This window comes from Musa acuminata, chromosome BXJ2-8 (assembly GCF_036884655.1).
Source record: "Musa acuminata AAA Group cultivar baxijiao chromosome BXJ2-8, Cavendish_Baxijiao_AAA, whole genome shotgun sequence".
Classification (NCBI taxonomy): Eukaryota; Viridiplantae; Streptophyta; class Magnoliopsida; order Zingiberales; family Musaceae; genus Musa; species Musa acuminata.
In genome coordinates, this window is record NC_088345.1 from 53,241,878 (window position 1) to 53,267,765 (window position 25,888).

General features: G+C 37.1%; 2 protein-coding genes across 5 annotated transcripts; both read right to left on the reverse strand.

Moving 5' to 3' along the window:
* Positions 1 to 563: 563 nt before the first annotated feature.
* LOC135620273 (uncharacterized) lies at positions 564 to 14,828 on the reverse strand. Of its 4 annotated transcripts, none has more exons than XR_010489679.1 (17): positions 14,690 to 14,828; positions 14,530 to 14,595; positions 14,041 to 14,106; positions 13,877 to 13,949; positions 11,200 to 11,277; positions 10,844 to 10,941; positions 9,836 to 9,909; positions 7,091 to 7,178; positions 6,852 to 7,009; positions 6,639 to 6,681; positions 6,433 to 6,498; positions 5,732 to 5,809; positions 5,419 to 5,543; positions 4,466 to 5,239; positions 1,693 to 3,134; positions 1,562 to 1,612; positions 564 to 1,454 (listed from the first exon to the last, which is right to left on the reverse strand). XR_010489679.1 is itself a non-coding variant. In XM_065123102.1 (13 exons), exons 1-13 carry the CDS (start codon positions 14,786 to 14,788, stop codon positions 5,463 to 5,465), a joined length of 1,068 nt encoding a protein of 355 aa, XP_064979174.1. In that variant the 5' UTR covers positions 14,789 to 14,828; the 3' UTR covers positions 5,298 to 5,462. The 4 variants fall into 4 exon arrangements, 2 of the variants coding, with proteins under 2 accessions (XP_064979174.1, XP_064979175.1); XR_010489678.1 differs by having other exon boundaries at positions 564 to 1,460; XM_065123102.1 differs by lacking the exons at positions 564 to 1,454; positions 1,562 to 1,612; positions 1,693 to 3,134; positions 4,466 to 5,239 and having other exon boundaries at positions 5,298 to 5,543.
* A 1,720-nt stretch (positions 14,829 to 16,548) lies between these two features.
* LOC135620274 (tubby-like F-box protein 8) lies at positions 16,549 to 21,081 on the reverse strand. The gene is made up of 5 exons (XM_065123104.1): positions 20,830 to 21,081; positions 19,280 to 19,717; positions 18,971 to 19,058; positions 17,673 to 17,805; positions 16,549 to 17,598 (listed from the first exon to the last, which is right to left on the reverse strand). Exons 2-5 carry the CDS (start codon positions 19,634 to 19,636, stop codon positions 16,875 to 16,877), a joined length of 1,302 nt encoding a protein of 433 aa, XP_064979176.1. The 5' UTR covers positions 19,637 to 19,717; positions 20,830 to 21,081; the 3' UTR covers positions 16,549 to 16,874.
* Between the last annotated feature and the right edge of the window lie 4,807 nt (positions 21,082 to 25,888).

The window sequence follows — 25,888 nt, forward strand, 5'->3', positions numbered from 1 at the left end:
ACATTTATATCAATGCTAATATAATTGTCAAGCAGCCCTTTCGCTACTCTGCATTTACGTCAGTGTTGATGCAATTGTCAATAGCTAAAAGGATCGCTCAATATTTGTATTAACGCCAACGCAAATGTGGAGCAATATCGCTCGACAATTACATCAGTGTAGACACAGATGCAGGGCGACTCTCATCTCATTTTGTTGCTCTCTTCAACCACTTTTTTTATCCACAACTCCCAACGATGTCGGCGTCCGTCACCACCAACTAGAACGTTAAAATTATCTTTTTACCTTTTGCCTTTGTGTTTTCGTTGATAAGATTAATAACGTTATGATAAATATATATAAATATTTTACTTTTATAACTATATGAATGTCAATATAATTTTTTAAAATGTAAGGATTAAGATGTTAAAGATAACTAACCGAAAGAAATAATATGTAATTAGTCATCTTCATAACTAAAGATGAGTTCTGTCTAATGCCTAAACTAAAAAAAAATCAAAATAAGTTTATAATTGTATTGAGTTAGCTTTTTATATTTGAGGATGAAGTGGTTAGGAAAAATATTCAACAGAATGAATTTAATTTATTTGATTGCAAGGATAATAATAAAAGAAGGTTAGAAGGGTTCGTAGAAGCCAAAATAAAAGATAAAAGAAACATAAAATACTACACCAGCCGGTAAATAGCATACAAACCCATCTCTATATGGGTACAGTGCATCCTTCCTTCTGGCAAAAGCGACCTTTGTGTGAGAGTCCCGAGGCGCAGTGTGTCCAATGATTTACCACATTATTAATCGGACTTGGCGACAATGTTAGTAGGCTCGAACAGTGTCGTGCTCTTTGTTTCTTTCCCTCTGTCGTATTCCCCGTTCATCTTCCTGGCGGAATGCAGTGAGTGCATCACGGAACCATATCCTCTCTCTCTCTCTCTCTCTCTCTCCAAATCTTAGGAGAGAGACCGACTTGGAATCTGCCGTGGAGAATGCCAAAGCGAGACTTGGAATGGCTGTCGAGGGTTGGCGCCAAACCTGCATCCCCCGCTAAAATTTCTTCGTCCCGCCTCCTCGGTTTGCGCCAAAAACCTCGCCAGTCCCCATGATCGATGAGGGACGAGCAGCGGTTGACCACGCAGCATCGTGGACAGCAATCGTTGACAAAATTCTCACTCAATACATGTAGAGAAAACTATATAATTGGTCTTTATTATCCCATATTCACAGACAAAAAAATGACAATGAGAACATAATAAAGAATGGCTAAAACACAGGGAGGACCATGAAGCGCGCATGGAAGACGAACTGAGGCAGCCACCGAATGGGATTTTGGTGGTCCATCATCCGAAGGAGGAGGAAGGATCGGTAGCTGTGGTGGCAAATGCCTATGGAATGCATCCGCTGCAGCCGCAACACCATCTGCATCGTCTATTTGCTCTCTTAATTCCATGGCACGCAACTTAACCTCCATAAATAAAACAACAAGAAAGAGGCAAACTGTTGGTCAGAAAGAAGGAAAAGATGGTATATCATCTGCATATCGTTTGAATCAAACTGTTGGGTTACCTCTGGTTGGAGCATAAATCTTATAGCACTTGAAAGACTGAACGCTGAGCTCTGATACGGGAATTATCAGAATGAGATTGAACAAGAAGTCTCAAAATGCATTTCTAATAAATCAAATATTAGATACTTACATCCAATCATTATTCGAGGATCACCACCCAAAGGGTAAAATTCCAGACCACATGACTTCACAAAAGTCCAGAAATTCACATGAGTTGCCAATCTAACACAATGGCCAAACTCCTGGAGAAGACAGGTAGGTTCTGTGAGAACAAGGATGACGAAAAACACAGATTCATTATCATGAGGTGCAAGTAAATTATTGCTTTTCTCTAAGATATAAAGGAGGAATAGGCCATAACTTTCTGTAGACTAATAAATCAAAATGGGACAGTTTCAAAGGACAACAATGCCACAAATCACTTGGTACTGCCAACTTTATTTACATTTCTCTTGAGCTAATTAACAAAGAGAAGGGACAGTACGGTCATATTTGTAGATTTCATACTCCACTAATCCTGTTCTTACAAGGTCAGCATCCTCAAACAACAATGCATACTAGGATATGTTGTAAGACATATTGACTTTGAGCACTGCTCGTGGGTATTTCAAATTTTCAACACAGGATATACATATGATAGACTCCAATTAATTACTAAATCAAAACAGAAGAGTTCATAAATTTGTTTTATTAGTCAGTTACTTACAATTTAGTGGCACAAAATTAAAAGGATATTTTGGATGCTATTATTAATCTACGTGTAATTTTTTAGTTTTGATATTTTGACCAAGTATAGCAGGAAGTAATGACACGTCAAGATTGCTAGTACTTGTAGTGTTCCCTGCACCACACATGCCATATGAAGCTTGTGAAGTATCAACATTTGGTATAGGAACATGAAAACCTATAAGTAACTTAAGATATGTGATTGGCATGGGCATGATGCAGCACCCTTGTTACAGCATATTCAATGCAGGTCCGTCTAGGCTCTCTCACATAACAAAGCACATTATCTTGACAACTACAACAAGAAAACTCTAGAAAATGTTATAATTGATAGATCTTAAAAGCACTTTATTAGAGATATAGACAATGCAACTACACAACCTTGCAGGAGAATGTAAATGATGCAAACTGAATTATGCAGACTTATTCTAATGCATCTTTAGCAAAAAAGCTATAGGGTTATTTTCAAATAAGAGTGATTGTCATCCCTCCACATCACTAGGTATCAGCGTTCAGATCATTCAATTCCATTTGGACAAAAATTGACCACTGTAACTTGTCAGCTAAGCCAACAAAATCAGCCAATTATCCCATAAAACTAAAAAGCTATACAAGTGACTGCTGCTAAACTCCAACCTGTTTAACCAAAAAATCATGTGACGAACACAATAAATAAACCTTCAAAAGCTGATGTTGTATTGTACAATTTTGTAAGCATACTTGCCTGAAGTTTCTTCGCAAAAGCTATAAAAGGTTGAACATCTCCTCTTGTTCCAACTACAAGCATTGAAATCTTTAGCTTTGGGATTGGTCTGATGAACTTAAAGGTGGTATCTTCAGCATCTCCTGGTACAGAATCAACAGCATCAAGCTCCAAGAGTTCTGATGCTACAGGTGCAGTTTGTGCAATATCTACTACCTCCACTGTACCATTAATCTGGATCTTTATTAAATTTTCTTTTTTCTTTTTTGAAAAAATTATGTTACAAGTGAGCTGGAAATATCATATAAAAAAAAGAAGTAAAGTTGACACTAAATAGGTCACTAAAACTTTCCTATTTCTAGAACAGAAGAAGAAACAATAACTAATTTGGATGGTGTGCAAAGATACGATACCAGGAGTATAACTTGAAAAGTAGCATAATTGAACAAACATTACATGCACTGATCTATGTGGAACTCGGTGCAGATGCTATTACAAATAGGTCGTATCGTAGAGGCGGTACATAGTGAAATGGAGACATACCTATCCCGGATCAGGCAATACGGTCGAAACTCGACCGATACCAGTTCGTAACGATCAAATTTTGACCGTGCCGGTGTCATTTCAATCCATACCAGCACCCAACAGTCATTTATGACTTAGATACATTTATTCTTATTTAAATTTAATCGATATACCAACTATTACCAAGAAATTTAATCGATATACCAACTATTACCATCTTTGATCTAGGTAAAAAAATTTCAGGGCCTTTTAACAACAGACCACTACTATCAGATCGCACTGGTGCAGTATTACAGTGCTCCAACACTGAAAACAGAAGTAACCACTTAAAAAGGAGAAAAAACCTTTCAACAGAGGCCTAAATGAGAGAGGTTTAATTTCATTCCAATATCACATAGGAAACACTTCATTATGCATCAAGTGAGAGAACTACATAGAAAGTCCAAGTGAGAGAATTATTTGAAAAACCAGATGGTTCGTAATGATCAGTCCAGGTCTGAGCTGAGACTGGTACTCCAAACCAAGGTTCACTGTATCGGCTGGTTCGACATAGATCAACCAGTGTTTCCCGGTACAAAACCAACCAAAACCAAACAGTCCTGTACTGTTTAGATTTTATATAATATAATATATAATGTGTTAAATATTATATTACATCGCATTACTTAGGATTCGTGGCAACCCTCACGATCGCGAGGACGCTCGCAGGGCCACTGCCCAGATCCATTTAGAGGCACACGTTATTGATCTTGATCTAACCTTATATTTCACTACAATCCACAAATTCAAAGGGGGTAAAACTCCGATGTTTTCCGGTAAGTCAATGAAGGGAAAGATGCTCCAAGATTTCAATGAGCTAAAAGGACAATTGGTACTCAAATAGTCCATGTTCTGTACGACTATCGCAAAGAGGGGAAGACAATCTTAGAACATCAGCTAGATGACCAACCTCGACGATGCGATGCCGATGAGCGAGTCACGACCGCTCCCTTGCTGGCCATTTCGTCCACCAAAGTCGCATGAAAGCCACGCAATCAGCTGCAGAGCCTCCCATTTCCAACTTCAAAGAGCACCGAAGTTGAACCGAAGTGGATAAATGGATCAGCTACCAGTCAAAAGTCTGTTCCAGATCATCACCGAAGGAACACAGATAAAGAATCCAATCGATGAACTCAAAACCCCATAAAACCCTCAATATATCTGGCACCACCCAGGTTTTCCGATGGGGACGGCCTGCGAAGAAGTCTGGAAGCGGGCAATGTGCGTCGCAGTTTGCTTGTGCCAGACAATGACGCGCACCTATTGGGTTAAATTGAGTCGGCGAGCGAGCCCAACAAGCGATCCGAACCCCACGAAGACCGCACCCGTTATGACGAACGTGTCCGTACCTGGTCTTTTCTGGTGGACAAGCGGTTGGGTTGGGGCCATGGATCCGCCAAGTTAGTACAGATGTCGTCGTGGCCTTTTTTTATTGCACTTCAAATGAGACACTTGGCTGAGCTATCTGGCTCGTCGATTACATCAATGTCATTGGATTCATGATTAATTACATATGAGCCCAGCCCCTATAGTTAAAAGTCTCATTAGCATCACGACAGATTAATGTTTCAACAAGGAACAAGGAGGGTAGAAAGATAATCCAAATCACAACTCTGCTTCTGTTGTTCATACGAGAGACAAATGCTTCAACATAATCCGATCGCACCCCAGACCACAAAAGATCCTGCACCAATTAAAACTATAAAAGATCAATTTCCTGTATCTTGGTGGCTAGAGTTGAATGCATCCAACAAGTGGCCTTTCAATTATCGTAAAGAACGTATCATTAGAAGAGAAATTATGTTTCAACATAATTTCTAGCATTTTGTATTTGTATTCAAAGTTGCGGGCAGATAACACTACACTGACAACATGTGATATCAGGTCGATAACAGTATTCACAGGTTTCATGAGTGTTCCTCTACAACATCAGCCACAAAGATGCTACCAGAATCGCACCATCCAGCAAGAACATCTGCATTTGCACACTGCAGAGGAAGGTGGTTAAAGCATACATAATAAATATATTTATATGTAATATAAATATATTTAAGAGCTTAGAGCTTCGTATATCTCTGATATATTTATATTACATACAAGGATATTTTGGCTGCAAAACTTCATTCTTATAAATATATATGAATTCTAATCCAAAATAAACTTGGAAAGAGAGTACCTTACTAAAGCCCAACCAGTTTGAGTCTCCCCTAAAGGAGAATGCTTTTCTACCTTCTTTCCATGTTCCACAGATAACCTGCAATATTGAAAACTTGAGCTAAAGATATAGGGCTTTTCCCGATTCGCCCTAGTCCACTACACCTTCTAAGCTACCAGAATTGATTCGAATTCAATTTGTTAAAGTTTCTCTCATTTTTTCTCTAAAAAGCTTTGATCCAACCATGTTTGCAAGCTTTGTTAGGTCATCGTTGTGTTCGAACTACTTCACATTTAAAGAAAGAAAAAAAAACGTACAAGCTTCACACCATTGATTCCAGAAAGCAACAAAATTATTTTGTAGCTAAGCTAAATAAATGCAGAAAATGAAGTGCTTTTCTTGTTGATAAAGGTTCAACAGATCCAGACATGTTTGATGAGGAAGATGTTATTATAATTACTAATATATATTATAGGCCAGTTCAACTCAGATTGGCACCATACATGCTGTGCTTGTGTTGGTTAAAAATTGTGAAGGATATCCATTTTGTAAAGAGTCATAGCATGTCAAATACACACACGCACAGAGAATGAACAACACAAGTGGTATAGGCATGTTTTGTTAATCGATAGTTTTGGGTCTTTTAACTTAATAATGCCAATGAAGTATGATTTAAAAGAACAATACAAAGAGTTCCATCATCATCAATATTCAAGGATCACCTCATAATCAACACCTTGGATGTAGATGTAATCTGAGTCAATTGTTGAGAAATAGAGACCTGTTATCTGCATTTGGAAAGAAGGAAAAAACATCTTCTTATCCTTTTTCTAATTGAAAACAGAAACACTAAAAATACTAGGAGATTAAGAAACACAAAGCTGCCTTGCTTTTTCAAATATATCTAAAATATTACGAAGATACAAACCTCATACTTTGAGCAGTTCACCCATCTTGATATGGCCGACCACCTAAGTCAGGAAGGGACATTAAAAGTCAGTTTTGGTGTGAACAAAGATCCAAAGGCAGCAAAAATGTAACACAAGAAAATAGTCAATTGCTGAAAAATACTAATATAAAAGGATATCATTCACATCAAATTTTGGAAGTGCTACCTACAAAGGGGAACCTAATCACCAACCTGCGAGGATCATAAATGGTAACAGTACGATCAGATCCACCAACAGCAATTGTTCCAGATGGTGAACTACACAGGGAATATATGAGATCTCCAATGGAACCACATACACGTTGTACACATCCACCATTTTGATTTGTTCTCAAGTCCCATATGGTCAGCTGGAATTACAGCACAATGAAGGCAATTATCGAGTAAAAGTGCATAAAATTATAAATATAACATAGACAGACAAACGTAACCTGAGAGCCTTCAGCAACAGCTAGTACAGAGGAGTGCCCCTCATAATGTGGATTATCAAAAAAACTTAATGAAGCCGGGTACCACAATCTAAAAGTCAATTAAAAGATAAGCAATTAGAAACGACCATACAACCTTATTAACAAATTCATCATTCTTGTTTGGGATCCAGACAGCATTGCTAATTACAATGATTAGAGTAAGATAGGCAACACATTAAGGCATTTTAATCTAGTCCTTGATGTGAAATATGCCCAAGGGATAAATCAGATTCAAATGGGAATAAGGTAGATTTTGTGGTTATTACATACATAAAAAGGAAAACCCCCTTTCTAGGATGTACAATGATTGCCAAAGTTCAAACAAAGCACTGGTATCATCAATGTTCCAGAAGGTAGATGTGTGATGTGTGATCAAGGTACTGCACAATACATATTTGGTATGCAGCCACATGTACAGTTCATAACTTTATAGGAAAGTGAAAAAAGGACGTACCTAATACACGAGGCTCCTGCTAATATGAGGTCTGGGGAGGGTCCATGTATATAGTCTTACCTTTAAATATTTAAATATATTGTTTTTGAACCTTGATATCCAGGATACAAAGGAGCAACCCAAGAGCAACTACGACAATATGTGAAGTACTTCGAATATTATGTGACGAAATACAACCAACAAAAAATAATTCATTTTTATGCAATTAATAGGCTACAGCCAAATCAGGCATTTATGACAAAGATCTACCCATTTAAGAAGCTCTTTTATTAATAAGCAAAAAAGTTGGTGCATCCAAGTGATCAAATGAGTAGTGTCATAAACACTCAACAAATTAAGTCAAAAAACAGTGGTGATCAAGAGGAAACATAAAACATATATCATATATCAACTGATTTTTCGTACTTAACAAGCAATTATTAAAGTACTGTATTTTCATGCTTAAGTAGTAAATAGAGATATAACAGTAACAAGAAGAGACATCCACAACGTACACAACAATGCTTTTACTAGAGATACTTACCGTAGTAACATATTGAGACTAAATGTATCTCTGCAAGATGACATATGAAAACATCCACATATGCCGCCAAATACCACCTACTGGTTGAATATGCTACAGCAACTGAATTTGGCCACATGAGAGATTTTGATTTTTTGCATTCAGAAAAGATTCTAATTATGCATATAAGAAAATTCTAATGACCAATATTTTTTAAACACGATAAACAATAATAAAGTGTCTCTTACTTGACTTAGATTTTTAATAAGAATGGATTTTTGTTCCAATGTAGGATTCAATCACATCTCCAATAATCCCCTCTTCTCTGAACTTTTCATTAAAGCTGGGAACTACTGTGATCCTCTTTGAGATTCAGCACTTACGTTCTTGATAATACTAGGATTCAATCACATCTCCAATAATCCCCTCTTCTCTGAACTTTTCATCAAAGCTGGGACGACTGTGATCCTCTTTTAGCTTCTTCTGATATACTATTTCCTGCAGTACTTATGTTCTTGATAATCCTAGTTTGTTCTTACATTTACCTGAAATATTTTGTATACTTTTCTTTAATCTGCTTAAAGGATCAACTCCTATCATGTTATTCAAATCATCTGAACATAATAACCAGAAAATCCGCAGCAGGCAGGTCGGCAGCTGCTGCAAGCCAGCTACAGCATACCAGTCCATGAAGGACAGCCCACAGCAGCCTAGCCAGCACATTTATAATATCGCTTGCCTACCGAAAAGAATCACCAGTAATCCCAATAGACCATCCCAGATTGCTTTAAAATGTTTATGAACCATAAACTTGCTGAAGTACATGATCATGTTTATAGTGTCTTGTGCCAACTGCTCCAGTGGATACTGGAGGTTGAACTTCATTTTTGTTCAAAGATGATTTCAATCTCAAAGAAATCCTTTTTGAATGTTCCTTTAAAATTTCCACCTAGATTTCTTAAAACATCAAATGCCCTCCTCAGTCTTACAAAATTTCCAAACTGCCACCATATTCCCATACTTTAGATTCTTACTGAAATATACCAGTTCATCAAGGGAACATGCAAGTATATTCTCCATGATGAAACACAAACATCAGGACAAAACGGCTAAGTATCCCAGTTTAACAAGGATACTCAGTTCAATTTGACACTAAGAAATTTACAAAAAAATAATAATAAATGTCTAACTCCCCAAATCTCATATATTTTAAGTGTATACCAATGACATCGGTTCCATTTATAATTTGTTTCAACTACTATATTCTTATCTTTCTTTAATTACTTAAAAAAAATCATATTCATCCTTATTCAAGTAACCAAAACTCTAGTAGCTTAACTTCTTACACATGGAGCTTAAATAGAGAACACGGAGATCATACAAGATAGTTGTTTCATATAAGATATGTTTTATGTATCACAAATTCCAGAACCTAGACAACTGTGAGCACACATGACCACATTGGTGCATGGTTTTGCTACATGTAGACAAAGGATTTTGATGATTATATTTATGAAGACTCACACAGCACAATTTATAATCAAATTATCGCTCAAGAAATTTCAGTGGACGAGGAAGTGTTGAACACATAATTTGAACTGAAATATACATGGAAGTATAACTATCACCGCTAGTGCAAGATCAATTATTCATACATTACAAGCAGAATTTTACATAGAAAATGATAACTTGCAAAATTGAGAACTGAAAGGAGGAATTTTAATCTAGATTTCACATCAAACACACATACGTTTGTAAACTCTTAATGTGGATATCTTGGTCATAAACATCGATACTTTTGCAGAAGCTGCGGGCGACTGCTACCTGAAATAATTAATATTTGGCATAAAATTAAGAATATTTGATATTATATCAAAATAACATTCATAACCATAACCTTTTTCGACCAACAATACTCCTGTGAATCATATACTATGATAATATAAGAGAAAGGCAAACATTTCTCCATATATGAAAGTTGCATGCCTAGGAGTATATGTCAATAATTGTAGAATTTCCAAAATAATTTGGATAAGAAAGCATTACGTTTCAGATGTGAATCTCGATGAAAATTTAAATGCATAAAAGACAATACAGTTATTTTTGCATTGCTTGTCTGCCCAAAGAAAATATGCATTTACAACTAGGGGAGAATAAAGAAAACCCAAAACCAAATAAATTCAACCTTTATACAAATAGAAAAAAAAACTTGAGTTCCCATGAATCTATACAAAGATTCAAATATAACAAGCTATCAGATAATTAACCACCATGTCAGTGAATAACGGTCAGACATGCTTCATTGCAAATTTTCTCAATATGGCTATAAAAAAAAATTATGAATGGAAGAACAGGGAATCTGCAAGGAGAAGCAATGTGGAAGAAGGCCACTATGGACCCTTGCATGTGTTTGGCAGTGTGCTAATATGAGATGAGACAAAGTCCTAGAGAAGTTGGAATATTCTCGCATAGTAAGCAATCTGAGTCATTATGATGTATAATTACAATGGTATTGGAGAAAAGAAGCTCGTATATGCTCTGAATCCCTTCTGTTCAAATAAATTTGTTCCAAATTAACAATATTTAACTGCTTTTTCAGACTCGAGGGTCTGTGAGACACAAAAATTGTGCTCTGGTGACAGGATAAAGTATGATCTTAAAGTGATAATGTGATCTTGAATGCAAAAAGCGACATGTAAATTTTGAAAGATATCACAAAAAATGAACATGGGGTTATAATCAGGAAAAGATATTATACTGTAGACCAGTGTGCTGGACTAAAGCAGATACCAGCCCAGCTCCCCTCTCCTATACCGCAATCTCGAGGCAACACCGAATAAGAAAGCCTGTCGATGACTGATCAAGTACAGTGCTAGTGGGTTAATATTAGTTTCTTCATGTTATTGCCATAGAAGTTTTAATTAACAGCTATGCATAGTAAAGCATCATTATAGGAAGAAAATAAAATATTTGGATCTGCCATATTAAGTTGCCAATTCTTATTTTGAGGCCATATCTTTCCAGCTTAGCATAAAACCAAAAGAGTTAAATGCCCACAGCTAATTTACCATGCAAGTATAAACAACAACAACATTGGATAAGATATAGTGGTACCTGAACCAACCGGATCCAACTGGGATACAATAAGGTGCCCATAACAGTCCACTGTGCCCATAATCAAGCAGTTATCACCTGCAACAATATGGCATATCAAATATAATCTACCACAAGCTCTATAATGAATATATCATAGCATATGTGTATCAGAAAGGTTGAACTTAAGGATGCAAAAGCACTAATGGAAAAAGATGAAAAGAGTAGTATGGAAAATCTTTGTTAATCACATCATTTTGAATTTGTAAAAAGGACAATGAAAATAAATAAATTTAATCATGCATGTGACATGTTCCGGTATAATTTTTCATGCATGATCAATTAAACTCTTACTCAAAAAGCAAATCTGATATGATATGGAAACTTATATTCACAGGGATGTCTCTGGAGCACATGGGGAGTACCCATCTTTATAATAAAGCAGTGTCTGCCATTCTGGGACTTGGTAATATTGTTGATCTTCCATGGAATGGCATTCAAGTCATTTTTTACAGTTGAATGAGCAAAAGGGATGGAGAATTAGAAACTATCAAGGAAAGAATAAGATTATAAAAAAAAAAAAAAAACTCATCCAGTTTCTAGAAACGAAATCATCATTTGTAAAAAAATTCACAGGTTCACTGTTCAATTCCTCAACGCCATCCACTTCTTACATAGGAGAGGCAATCCTTATTGTATAATATATGGGCTTCGTCCTTCTTTACTTCCTTTAGAAGTCAAGGCAGTTAAGATCCTCACTTGCGGGGTTTACCAAGGGATCAGATTGGCATTCATGTGGACCACTATAATCCGACTAGGGGAGTACTGTAGATCCCACTCCGGGCTGCACTTTCTGACACTATATGACATGTGGTTTCTACACAACCTGGATGTTATGTGACCACCATGTGGGTTCCACATCAGAACCTACACATGAAGATTCTGGTGTCCATCAGAAGTTGATTATAATGTTTTGTAGTGAAACATGGTGCAGATGACACATGGTGTCTACATGAATTAAACCAAGTAGTAGTTCCTAACTTTGGGCCAGCATTTGAAAATGAATCAATACGATAAGGATATTTGAGGAAAAACAAAGGCATATGCAACTCATTCACACCACAAGGGAGAAAGTCTACGTCAACCATGTGCCCCTCCTGGTCTTAAAATATTTAATATATATTAAATATGCAGACACGGTGAATACAAAATGGCAGACACTAAACAAACTGAGCCAATTGGCTTATCAAAAATGAAAAAAAAACCAAAAACTATTGAAGGAAACTATATTCCTTACACAAGACAAAACATCTGCTAGGTCAAAAAAGAAAGTAGTGTATCATATCATCCAACAACTCACCAAAGGTCAAGCAGTGATTTAAAAAGCGCTAGGCGCCAAGGTCCAAAAACGCCCGAGGCGCTAGGCGCTCGCCCAGGCACTCGCCCGAGCGAAACGAGGCGCTAAAATATAAAAATATATAATATAATTAATATAATTATTTAAATAAAAAATATACTATTAAATTAAGAAAATCGAATATAAAATCACAATGTCATATTAATAAAAAGTCTCAAAAATTAAAATAATAAAATTTTACATCAAATCTATTGAGTTGCTCTGTACACTTGCCATTTATTCTGAAACCTGACAATAATTTTAAATAAATAAAAATTAATAGTATTAAAATCAAAATAATATATTATTAATCTAATAAATAAAAATACTATTATTAGTATACAGTTAACTGTTAATATACTGTTAACAGTATAGTGAGAAGAGTGTGAGAAGACCGAGGCTGCTAAGCCAACGACAGCGGGAGCGGGAGCGGCGAGCGATAGCGTGAGCGGGAGCTACGAGCGACAGCGGGTGTGGAAGTGGGAGTGGGAGCTACGAGTGGCAAGCGGCGACAACAACGATGAGCAACGATTGTGGTAGTGGCGAGTAGCGACAGTGGCAGTGGCAGCAGAGAGCAACGACAACGGAGAAGAAATCTTGACAGCAAAATCGCGAGTGTTAGGGTTGGGGAAGTCGGAGAAATCGTGAGAGGGAGCCTATCGGTGATTTAGTTGGTTCGATTGAACCAACTAAAGCACCGGAGACCGAACCAGACGTAAAACACTGGTTCGGTCGCCTGGTTTAACCCGGGCGCTCGCCCGAAGCACCCGGCGCCTGGGCTCGGGCGAGCGCCTAGGCGGCGCCTCGTTGAAGCGAGGCGCTCGGGCCTCACCTCGCCTTGCCCGAGCGCCCGAGCGCCTAGGCGAGCGCCCGAGCGCCTATTGAAATCACTGAGGTCAAGTCCAAGAACACCTTTAAAAGAGCTTATTTAATGAATATGTGAATAGTAAAATATGATTACCAAGTTGCTACCACAGAAAAGGTTCTATCATTGGATGTTTAATTCAGTCCGAATCACTAAATGAAACTATCACACATATTACACCCCAAAAGAATCCATTGATCATGGATAAGTGCATACAAATGGCAAAAAAAAGTTTGTCACTCAAGGCTTTCTAGGTAACTGGTAAACACCAAAGCAGTTTATAGGATCATTGTCTACTGAACCACTTGTATTATCATTTTATATTTGCTGCTGATAGATAAGAATTATGTATCAACAGCCATCTAGACTTGATAGATAAAGCTATAATGTGGACTTCAAGAAATAGATAGAAGGGGTGATAAGACATGAGAACTGACCTCCTTCAGTAAGGACTAAACTTTGAATCTCTGAACGATGAGGACAGCGGTCAACCGCAGATGAGTGTATGACCTATTTTATAGATAATGAACCAAAATTTAAACCAGATAAAACAAACTTTTCAAGGATTATTTGGCATTTCAACATTAGATATAGACCATACCTCTGCATTGACAGGAATTATAAGGCTTTCTTTTCCTTTAGTAATTACAGAATCTTCCATGGATATCTAGAAAAAAGAAAGCTATCAAAGGTGTATATGCTTGTCAATTTTTACAGGAAAAAAATTGCATTAGTAAAAAAAATGATTATGTGAACATTATCTATATTTAGGTAGTTACACATTAATACATTTCCCAAATCTTTTTAGCATACATTTCTTGCCCTTTTGAAATTAGTACTCCAGCCCACACGATGTTTTAAATTCATGTAGAAATTGCTTGTTGCTCAGAATCTGACAGTGATTAGCAATGAATTCTGTCTATGCAAGCTTGAACGCTCACAATAAGACATAAGCAATGAATTCTGTCTATGCAGTAGCATAGGCATACTGAACAAGCCAAGAGACACCAAAAGGAATTTACTCCATTACAAAAATGATCCTTCGAGACCAGAACTCGGGGTCATCGGTACAAGCAACAACACATGATACCTCGATCTTATAGACGCGGCAACCGGAAGCGATGTATACGGAGCAAGAAGAGCCGCCATCATTGACCTAAATAGCACAGGAACGACACTTCACGAAGACGAAACGGAAACCAGGATGGGAGGGAAGGCGAGAGAATTAGGGCTTCCCGTATTTTACGTACATTGAGAGCGAGGCGAGTGGATTGGATGTTCCCCGGCGACGGGTCTCGGAATAGCGAGGCCGGGACGACCGCCTTCCGCAAGCTCCTCGCTTCCAACATTCCCCGAGTTTGTCTTCCCCTCTCCTCCGCCGCGGGCGAACCAAATGAGCCGCGGAGTGCTATCTATCCACCTGCCTTATATAGCCTGGAATCAGTCACGTGCCATGCGCATGATGGCGACACCGAAAGAGGTTGAGTCGGACCCGAGTCGGAAGCCCGCAACGTTGAATAAGCGAACCGTTGGGTCCGATTCGGTTTAGATTGGACTCAATTAGAGATTGAGATCGCGAGCGTCCCCTAATCCTAAACTAATCACCGAGACAATCATTTCCACCATCCATCAGATCTGATCGCCTTTTTTTAACCGTTTGATTTGCGAATCAAAAAAGAAAGAAAGAAAACATTTTTGAGTTGAGATTTCATTTTCTTTCTGTTCACAACGTTTTCTTCGTATAAAGATACTAATTTTAGGATAAAAAGGCAATGTGTGCCCAATTTTCCTCACATAAAGATACTAAGGGGAATTTATTTACATGTCATCTATTTCAACCTTAATCTACCTTTTAAAAATAATATTGTTAATATATTTGGGGTTAATCATATGGATTTTTTATTTGCATATGGTTTATGAGTATTCAATTTTTTTATTGTTTGTAGTATTAATTATCTCTAATAATGAACATTATCTAATAGCGACTATCATCAATCATTATAATATCCATTAAAAAAAGTCAGTGTAAGACCTCAAGTATATACGTGCATCAAAAATAAATAAGAACTTAAATTAACTTACGAAATATGATAGGTATATTATCGTAAATTTACGTTGAATATTTTTGGTTAATGGTTTAGATTCTACATTCGATAAGTATCTCATCGAGTTAGATCATAACAAATATTATTAGAGCTTATGTAGTATAACTATGGTGAGTAGTCCGATATAACTATGGATAGTGAAGTCTCATTGGTTGGGTTTTATGTGGTTTGATTTTTTACTATATTCTATGCTAACATATATGAAAAATTATTAAGAAAATATAAAATTCAACTTCCATATATATCATCATTAACCCGAGCCTAAAAATTATGGACTAGTGATTTAGAAATAATAATAATAATTTAATCAATTATTTTATTCTGATAGAGATTATAAAATCCTGATTTAGTCTTACACATAAAGTGAAAAACAACTTGAATTAGTTTTAAAAATTGATAAGTTTACTCCCATTAAATTAAATCTGAACATTGTAGGCAATGGTTCAAACATAGCAAACCAGTGTAGTTGATGCTTGGAACTACTGCTCCCCATTTGTACTTCTATAATCAGAAAACAGTTGAATCCCTTGTGCATTCCACAAACTCATGAGAGTAAAAGAGCCATGGCAAAATGGTGATCTTGAATGTGACAGAGGCCATCAACCTCTGCACCTTTTCCCTGCTAATAAATAGCACAACCATCCCAGCTAGGCTGTCACTACATGAATAGTGGTTTCATCCATTAGTAGGTGAGATCAAGATGGGCCAGGAGCTTAGTGCCTACCAGCTGTTCTCCTTGGCTTCTGTCTGTTTTGGTCACAAGACTTTGTTGTTTCTTTTGCTTTTATTCCCCCAGCTGTATGAAAAGCCTACAATTCAAACATGTCTTACTCTTCATCCAAGACAGCATGGAATCTACTGCTGCAAGTGTGATCTGCCAAAACAAACCCAACATCTCCTCCATAGTAGAGTACCACTTTGGAAAAGGAGATAAAATTGTAAAACAAAAGCAGCTCATGGACTGTGCTCAGGCCCACAGGGGGAACTCCTTTACAGAAAGCAGATGGAAGAAGAATAAAAAGTCAATGGATTCATGAGGGAGATCAAGACAGAAGGAAGAAAAATAGTACCAACCGATCTCTCCATAAAGAGTCAATGTTGTGCCTACTAAACAAAGCCTTGATCTAGACAGAATTCTACACAAACATGAAGAATCTGGTGGAGTTATCAGTTCACTGCTTCATGCAGAGCGGCTGGAGAAGCTTGAGACTGATCAGGAAGCAGGTTAGTGCTCCAAGAAATGGGTTGCAGGTCACAACTAGTGCATCAACAGCCATGAGGAATCGATAACAGAGTGACCATGATGTAGATGTTATCTATTCTCATTGTTCTATTCACAAGCCAGCTTGGTGTCGAAGCTACTCAAACAGATTGCGAATGCCTGGAACGCCGAGAGTGGGTAGCGATAATCCATCGTGAACATATCCTTTGCAACCTTGCCAAACTGCAGTATAATCTTATCATGCTCGGATGGTGCTGGCTGAGATGGTGTAGGTGCCCCGGCGGCGGGCTGTGATGCAGCGATGAGCTGGAAGTTCTTCACTGAGGCAACAGTGACCCGACCACGAAAATTTAGGCACCAGCACTGCAGCTGCTCATGCCACCTGGGGGGTTTGTTCCTGAGAACCAGTGGTCTCTCCTTGGCCTCTCCACCTTCATCCGCCTCTTGAGTTCCTCCTATGATATCAGAGAAGCGAGAGCTGCTAAAGTCCATGGAACGATCCATGATGGACTTGGAGAAGGACATGCTGCGGAAGGACTCCTCCAGGGAGCGTGAAACAAGGCTGTCAGGCTGGCCAGGAACTGTGCCACCAGGCTCAAGGGCTGAGGCAGGAATAGAGTGCATAACGCAATGCATTCGACGTGGTCCTCTGGTGCCAAGGACATTCAGCTCATATGTCACCTGAGCTATGCTGTAGCTGCCCGATGGGACTTTAGGAGACACTTTCTTGGAGTAAAATCTGCGGCTTGTTCGTCCAGGCGGGCAGATGGCAGCCCCATTATATGGAGGCTGTGTGTCATAAATTATGAACTTTGTACCGAGAAAATTTGACCTACAATGTAAAAGGGAAGCATCTAAATTGAGATTTGCCACCACTGCCACAGTCTAGGAAATAAATTCCAATACCTCAACTTCCCAATGTACGTGTTGGTCGATCGTGATATGTTATTGGCATCCATTGAGATAACATATTCAGTGCAAGCTGTCCTACGGATCCTTTTAGCTGATAGAAGGAACTTCCCATTCTCAACCAGCACAGCTACAAGATGCAGATTAGACATGAGCATTATTAACAAACATCAAACTTATCATATGTGCATGCAACAATCTGATACTCCACAGAAAGGAACAAAAGGGACATGGAATATCAGGAAGAGTGATGGAACAGGAATCTGCAATCGCCATATTCAGATTAAAAAAATGATAAGAAATGAAGAATTGAAGAATTCTCAGATTGGTTTCTGCAAAGATTCTTACACCAAGTAGAACTTTCTGCTTTTGGCGTAAAAAAGGAGAAAAGAAGCTCTAAAAGAATCACCCAAATACAAGAATCAACATAGCACAAGGCTTTTTAAGTTAATTTGACAAAAGTTAACAATAATTACCAACCTGACATCATTCTACAATACTTGATGACAAGTTTCCCATGACCAAATGAAGTTTTAACAAGAGAGGAATTTACAAGCAAGTTGACCGTAGAAAGATTGACTATAGTAAAACTATACAACTAGGGAGTGAAACCACATGAAGCGTGATAAATGAATTGTTTTGCACAAGTTATACGCATGTCAATGCACAAGCAAACGAACGAGCCAGTAGGACAAAAGAACACAGAGTGAAAGAATTGCATTTCGATCAAAGAAATTATTTATTTCCAATATAGTAACTGCCTCTGATCTCTGCAGGTTATTCCAATATTGTTAAAACAGGACATAACTACTGCTACTTGACTTCTACTGGAAGAAAAGGAACAGATAGCAACAGCCCTGTCGGCAACCGCTATGACTTGAGACCAAAGCCCAAATTTGATCAGCAATGATGTGTCACATCTGTTTAGGCCCTAACTGTAGCTGATTATAATGTAACTATGCTAAAAAAATGATTGTTAACTTCTTTCAAAGCTTTTGTTAACTTTTCAATCTACACTACTCCTACACAGTAAGTGTGGACGGTGAGGGACTTCGGGTATGCCAGATAGAATATGTATTTTTTTTATTTTGGCATAAACATAGACACTTAAGAATCCGATTAACACATCTCCTGGCTAGTCAACAAGTTCGATGTGCTGATGTTCAAGCATTCCATTAATCTTTTAAAAAGATCTCAGAGGTGACATGTAAGAACCCCCCCCCAGAAAAAAAAAAAGGATTACAAGATAGAAAATATAGACATACAGAAAATTGATCAATCAGGCACAAACTTACCAGGGCTAAGACATAGATATAGATGATAAGTTAATTTCGACTTGTCCCTCTTGATGAAACATTGAATCATTCCATCTCGGGTTCCAGGCTGTAAAAGAAGGAAAAAAATAGAAACATCAAACATCAAATAAATAAGTGTCATCTAAACCCCCCCATGCCACATATTGCTCACTTAAAACAAGATGGCTTGTCATCTCTGTTACATGATATTAACATACAGCTTGCTTAAGAAAATATGATGGCGCATAATCTCTGTTACAAGATAAAAGGCAAATATCTTTCTTGTAAAGTGGTAAAACAAAGACCTACCTGTTTCAATGATATTGGAAAAGTGAGCTTCCCACAAAACTCGGGACTTCTTACTATCTCTTTACACATTTCCCTCCAAGCTCTGCACACAGCTGCACAGGCGACAACATCCTTACGAGATGGCCAGGTACCTTCACTTGCCTCCAATCTTTTAATCACATCCCGAAGTAGCTCAGGTGGAAGGCTAGCCCAGCGACTTGACTGGATAACTGGAGGTGTGTCATGTGGCTCAGGCACAAACACTTGAGATTTACCCCGGAGATGCCCAGAAAGACTTGAAAGTCTCACTTCGAAACTACGCCTTGACAAGCTCCCAAAACTATCCCGCACATCTCGAACTATACTACGGAACGACATCTAGTCTAACCAACGCCAGAAACGGCACAGAATAGGATAGACAGAACCACCAAGGAGTGATAAGATGGTCAAGACGTTGAACTGCACAAAGATAACACAATGATGAAATGTTGCGTCTACAAACAAAAAAAATAACAAGAGGTAAGTCAATCGACATTTCTCAATTACCAGCAAAATATTAAGAATAACTATGATTATCTTTTAATGGTATACTACAATGCATTAACAAAATAAAATAGAATTCTAAGCAATCTTTCTTAAGCAAGCATCAAAAGAATAACACCATTACAGAAAAATACTCTTCTAATAATCATAACATAATAGGATTAATAACAGAACAAATCAAAAATTTAATAGCACAAGTTAAATATATCATGGAGCGAGTACGGTGGTAAGCCCATTTTTTTCTCTTTATATATATATATATTACAAAACCAAAATCAACGAGAGTTTGTGACAAGCCAGTGATTAAACTCTTCCGGTAGTGAAGCGAGGCAGGATAGTCTACCAAGATATAAAGCTAGGAAAACTAAAAGCTTGGATCTAGACACCATTATATCGTCATCAACAATCCGTTGGATCAGACATGAGAGCGAGCTCAAAGATGATAAAATAATCATTCAAGACCAACAAGATCACATAACAAATCGATCAAACTTTGGTGAGAGGCCTTAAAAACGGAGAAAAGGAATCACCCTGACCCTAAAGTGAGAAATTTCGACCATTTTATCACTCGAACCTAGAAATCTTCTAACGTCGAGCACATTGATCGAAAATTACTTCGTACGGAAGCAAACATTACAAATGACAGATATTCATGATTTTTGCTTCAAAAAATCTATTTTTGATCCGTAAATATTAAAAGACAACACAAATCTACACGTTCTTAAGGTTACCGAAGCTTACAACGAGAAATATAAACGACAAAAAAGAAAAAATAAAGAAAAAAATAAAGAACCACAAAAAGATCAACAGAAACAACATAAATAGCTCCAAGCTTAAACCTTTACCTTCCTGAGACGAAAATTTAAGTCTTCCCATGAACTACCTCAAACCATCTCCTAGGGTTGTTAATTAAAACAATCATAGCGAGCTCAAGACAAACAATTCGGCATCAAAGGGCAAATATTCACAAGCCAAAACACAATACTCCCTCAAAAAAGACACAAAAGCAAAACCATCGGTCGATCTACCTCAAATCTCTTGAATCTGAAGGCAGAAACACCCAAAGAGGAACGAAGGACTCAACGCTTCGATCCCTCCGAACTTACGAACCTAACCGGCCGCCCACCAAATCTCCCAGTCACGACATCCCTTCTCGCCGCCCTCCTCTCTCTCACAAGATCGACCCAGACGCAGAAGACGACGGAATTCAAAGCCCCGTTAAATCCAATTGAGAGGAGGGGGGAGTCAGAAGGGAGAAGGGAGAAGGGAGAAGCGGAGGGTGGTGGGAATAGTGCGGACGCGTAGTTTAATATTATCCCATGTCCGCCACTTACCGGGACGGAGGAGACTGACGCCGTCAAGCGACGACGCCTCCCGAGGGAAGTACATCATGATCTCCTGTCATTACCCCAGCACAAAACACATTTTTCATCTGTAATCTTCCGACACGTTACGTGATAACGTTGGCCCCACGGCATTGTTTTGACCAAAGAGGGAGCAATCGTGTTCCCTGACTTTCCCGGGACAGTGGAGCAGCTTTAAGGCGGCTGCCACTGGTGGCCTCGTCTCTCCGCGTGAGCGCGAAGCTTCCCATGAGCGGGACGGCGTTTGCCTGAATCACTTTAAGTCAACATCAATGAGGCTCGCCTTTGTTTACTTCTTCAACCAACGAAATACCATTTATATCCCTGCACACCATTGCAATCCTCAAAGATACTTCTCTCTTTAATTGCCGGTCAACATACGTACATATATATATAAGTAATTTCGATATAATTATTTACTGCTGTAAAAATAGAAATTTGGAGGGATGAAAAATTCCCAAAAAGTCTAATTTTGTTTATTTGCTTTTTATGGTGTGGGTTAAAAGGAGAGAGACAAAGACAGAGACAGAACAAAGCAAAGTGGGGTTAGCTTTTTTAGCACGTCGGGAAAATAAAAAGAACTCGTCTGATTCAGATAGGGGACCCACATCGAGAGAGCCGTTTCGGCCAATCATAAGCCGGCGTACGTTTTCGGGTGCGACGCCCGCCGGTAAGAAAACACCGGTCTCGGGTTTCCGGACTACCAACGCCGTTCTCGAATTACCCGCTTTTCAACTGGAGGCCTACGGGGGACCCGTATGAGATGGAGCGTCGCGTCCAATCGAAAGGCGGAGCGGGGAAACGAGTGGGCGGTCGGAAGTGAGTAGAACTGCTTCGGGTTTCGATAACACCACGCCGGTGGGTGTTTGGGGGAAGAAACATGGAATAATGAATGAGGGACGCACGCTTCGGCTCATCAAAGTTCGCGACCTCATCCGATGTGATGATGAGAGAGATTAATAGGAGATTATTATTCCCACAATAATAATAATAATAATAATAATAATAATAATAAGAAAATGCAATTATGTGATGGATATTATAAGCTGGTTGGGGCGGTGCACAATAATTTCGTGGGTGGCGTGACAACAATTGATAGGGTGGCCATAATTACTGTATTGTGGGGGCAATGATGGATGGTAATGAGAGAGCTGCAGCCACAATTACTGATTGCCACAATTAGAGTAGCGAGTCGATCAGGCAATGGAGAAAATGACATGCATAAACCAAAGGGAACAACAACACATGTTCGTTGGATGAGGTGAGTAGGCTTTGTTTTCTACTCTCCATATTCGTAGTTCATTTACTTCTTCTATCATCTCTATCTCTCCATCTGCAATTGGTTTTCTAAGTTAAATCTAAAGATGATAGAATACTTTTTCCGAGCATTAAACCCGTTAATAACAAAATGTATAACTCTACGAGGATTCAAAAGTTACTAAAAACGCTCACCAATTTTTCACTATAATCAATACAGATCACGTGGAGTTCATCAAGGGTTTTGGACTCTCTATATGTCACAATTGTTAGAAATTTTGATAGATCATAATCATCTCTTTTTTTTCTTTTTCCAACGATCCCCCGGCTTCTTATTTGTAATTCAGTTTTAAATTAATATAATTATTTAATCTCTTTTAAAAAATTATAATTTTTTAAGTTTAGAAGCGATGGATTTTCTCAATATCTTTAAATTAATGTTGTATAATCTGATTATATATTTTATATCGAGTCTGCATCACATTTTAAGAGATTAGAAAAACACTTTATTCTAAATAATTTCATCTATTAGAAGAACTTAAAGTTATTGACTTCACCCGTCGTCCACTGTGGTCAAGACAGACTACTTGGAGTTCATCAACATGACTTTGGGATTCTCTATCACAATATTAGGTCGAGAAATTTGGTAAGTCATCCCTAGCAAATTTTGGTATAACATAGTTGATAAAAATTTTATCAATAGTTGACACATGACCCACAGAGAAAGCTTCTTCGTTTTTTTTTTTTTCAATCTACCATGGAAAAGAAGAAAAATACAAATTTCGTTCTTTTCCTTTACAACAAGACGGAGAATCGTAAACCTATTTCTCCTCCTTGATGATAAGAGAAGACAATCATAAATTTTTCTCCCCTCTTTCAAATGTACAAAATCGTATCTTAAACAATGAAAATTTTAACTCCTGGAGGAGAACGACTCTAACCCACGTTTGGAGATTTTATGCTAGCGTCGGAAGGGTCGGATCGAAAATTTTAACTTGACCTTAGTCTTTGTACAAGTGATATCTTGGAAATATTATGCTTTTACTTTGGAGCTACCTCGGAACTATCTCGAAACCACCTTCCATCTCAAAATTATCTTAGAGCCACATTCTATCTCGAAATCTAAAGTCATTTTGAAGATAGTATTTTCACATCGGATGTACCTCAAAGGCATTTTGGATATTTCTGTACACACAAATATAGATCACGTCAAGCTGTTAAAGATGTTAATAATATTTTTTTCCTAATTTATAATATAATATTAAATAAATATAATTATTTTAAAAAATAAAATATTTAAAATTTAGAGATTATATTTTAAGAGACTAATAAGCGTCACGTTCTAAATAATGCTGATAATTATATTTATTAAAATTTATTATTTTTTAATATTTGTTGAAGGGTTCTATTACGCTACCAAATCAATATTTTATATGCCTATTTATAAGTAAAAAACAACACACCAATTATGATCATATAATTGGACTCCACGGATGAACAAATATCTTATCCAGCTTCTCGATTGATCTAAATAGGAATTGCAATAGATTAGATCTGAAAACTTCACTAATCATTTAGCTAACCTAACTTTAGCTCAATCCGAGTAGGTAGCCATATCTTATTCAAATCTATCGATGTCAAATCCTAATTAGACATCATTTGTTCTATCCCTCATATAAGATTCACAAAATCCAATCCAAAGTGTTCAAACGATTCGCACATGCAATCATAGTGAAGAAATCATTCCCTCGAGGACTTGTGCCGATGGATGTCGGGTGACATTACACCACATGAAGAGTTCACATCTACATCGATTGGGATCCAATCCTTCCATACCTTAATTGCTACCGACATGGGTTTAGAAAAATGTTTGGAATAATTCTCCTCGATCTATAAGGTCATGTCAATAACTAGAGGCTAATAATATTAAGACTATGTTGATTATTAAAGGGTTAGTGCGCGTATTAAGGCCGAAAGATGTCGATCTAGCTTTAGATGTCGCTAGCACGCATGATGTGATTTCATTACGTTACCTAACGCATCTATAAGATAGAAGGAATCGAAAGAATCATACGTGGGTGAGATGTTATTGTAAGACTTGTTTTGGGTTGCACGAAAGTGTCCTTTCTCTTTGTATTAAAATTTAGATACTAGAGTATTTTATTATAATTTCATGATTTATTTTTTGAGATCGGATCGATCGAGCATGATACTAATATTCTAATATAGAGTACGAAAGAAAGTGATGATGTTTTACTTCACTATGAAAAGAATAACTAATCGATTATGTTTCATTGATTTTCTTTTGTTGATCAATTTTATTTTGTTTATATAAATAAATAAATATATATATATATATAACGAAAGAAAACATCAAAAAGTATATGGAGATCTAAAAAATATCATGAATGAATCTACAAAAGCGAAAAAGGACACGTAGAATGTGTCTAAGAAAGTCTTCCCTCTAGCAATCAAGTGGGAAGTCATATTAAGCGAAGAAAAAGACAAGATGATGAATGCGATAGAGATTAGGAGGAAAAAAAATATCTTCTTACCTTTAGGTAAGGGTCATTCTCAGAGCGTTGAAATCCTTATTGGTTCCACTATTACTGTTCGAGTTGTAAAGTGGCATTAGATCCCCATATCATTTTATGATTGGTATGATTCAATGATGCATGTTTCTTTTCTATTCCACATCAAAAACATATCATCAATGCATCTTCTGTTGGCTCATCACGATTGTGAATTGGATCTTGTATTTTATCCATTTAAAAGACATGTGAATACATAAAAATTCTTTTTTTAGCAGCTTGAAAAAGATGTGTGAAAAAGCAGAGGAAGCAATTAGGATTATCGAATGTGTGGAGATCACTGATTCAATATGTTTTTCACAATATTGATTCATATGATTCCAAAATAAAACTTTTTAGATAAAACAATTGTTATTCGGGCTTCGTTAATTAACTTATTAATTTTATTTGATCCAATCGAAAATATTTAAATTGTAAGTTGATAGTTATACAATAACCAAGTTTTTAAAAGTCAACCTTAATCTTACCCGATGTAAAATTAATCAAAGTGTTATGACGTTCGATTTATCCCATATAACTCAGGTTAAACCCTATTATTAAGTCAACTCTAATATCAAATATCGGATCAAAATATAATAAACTAATTAATTTATTAATTTTATTTTGTTTAAATCACTAACCAAAATATTTAGACTGAAATTAGTAATAATATAATCATTACATCTTTATAAGTTAATTTTAATATTATCAATTTTCAATATGAGATTAATCAAAATGTTATAATAATATTTTTACACCAATACAATATAATCATAAGAGTCATATAATCCCAGTGTCCGGAGATCACTACCTTACTTCCTCTTTGATGATCTATAATTCTTGGATGAAGTCTGTTGGCATTAATATATATATATATATATAATTATCTATATGAA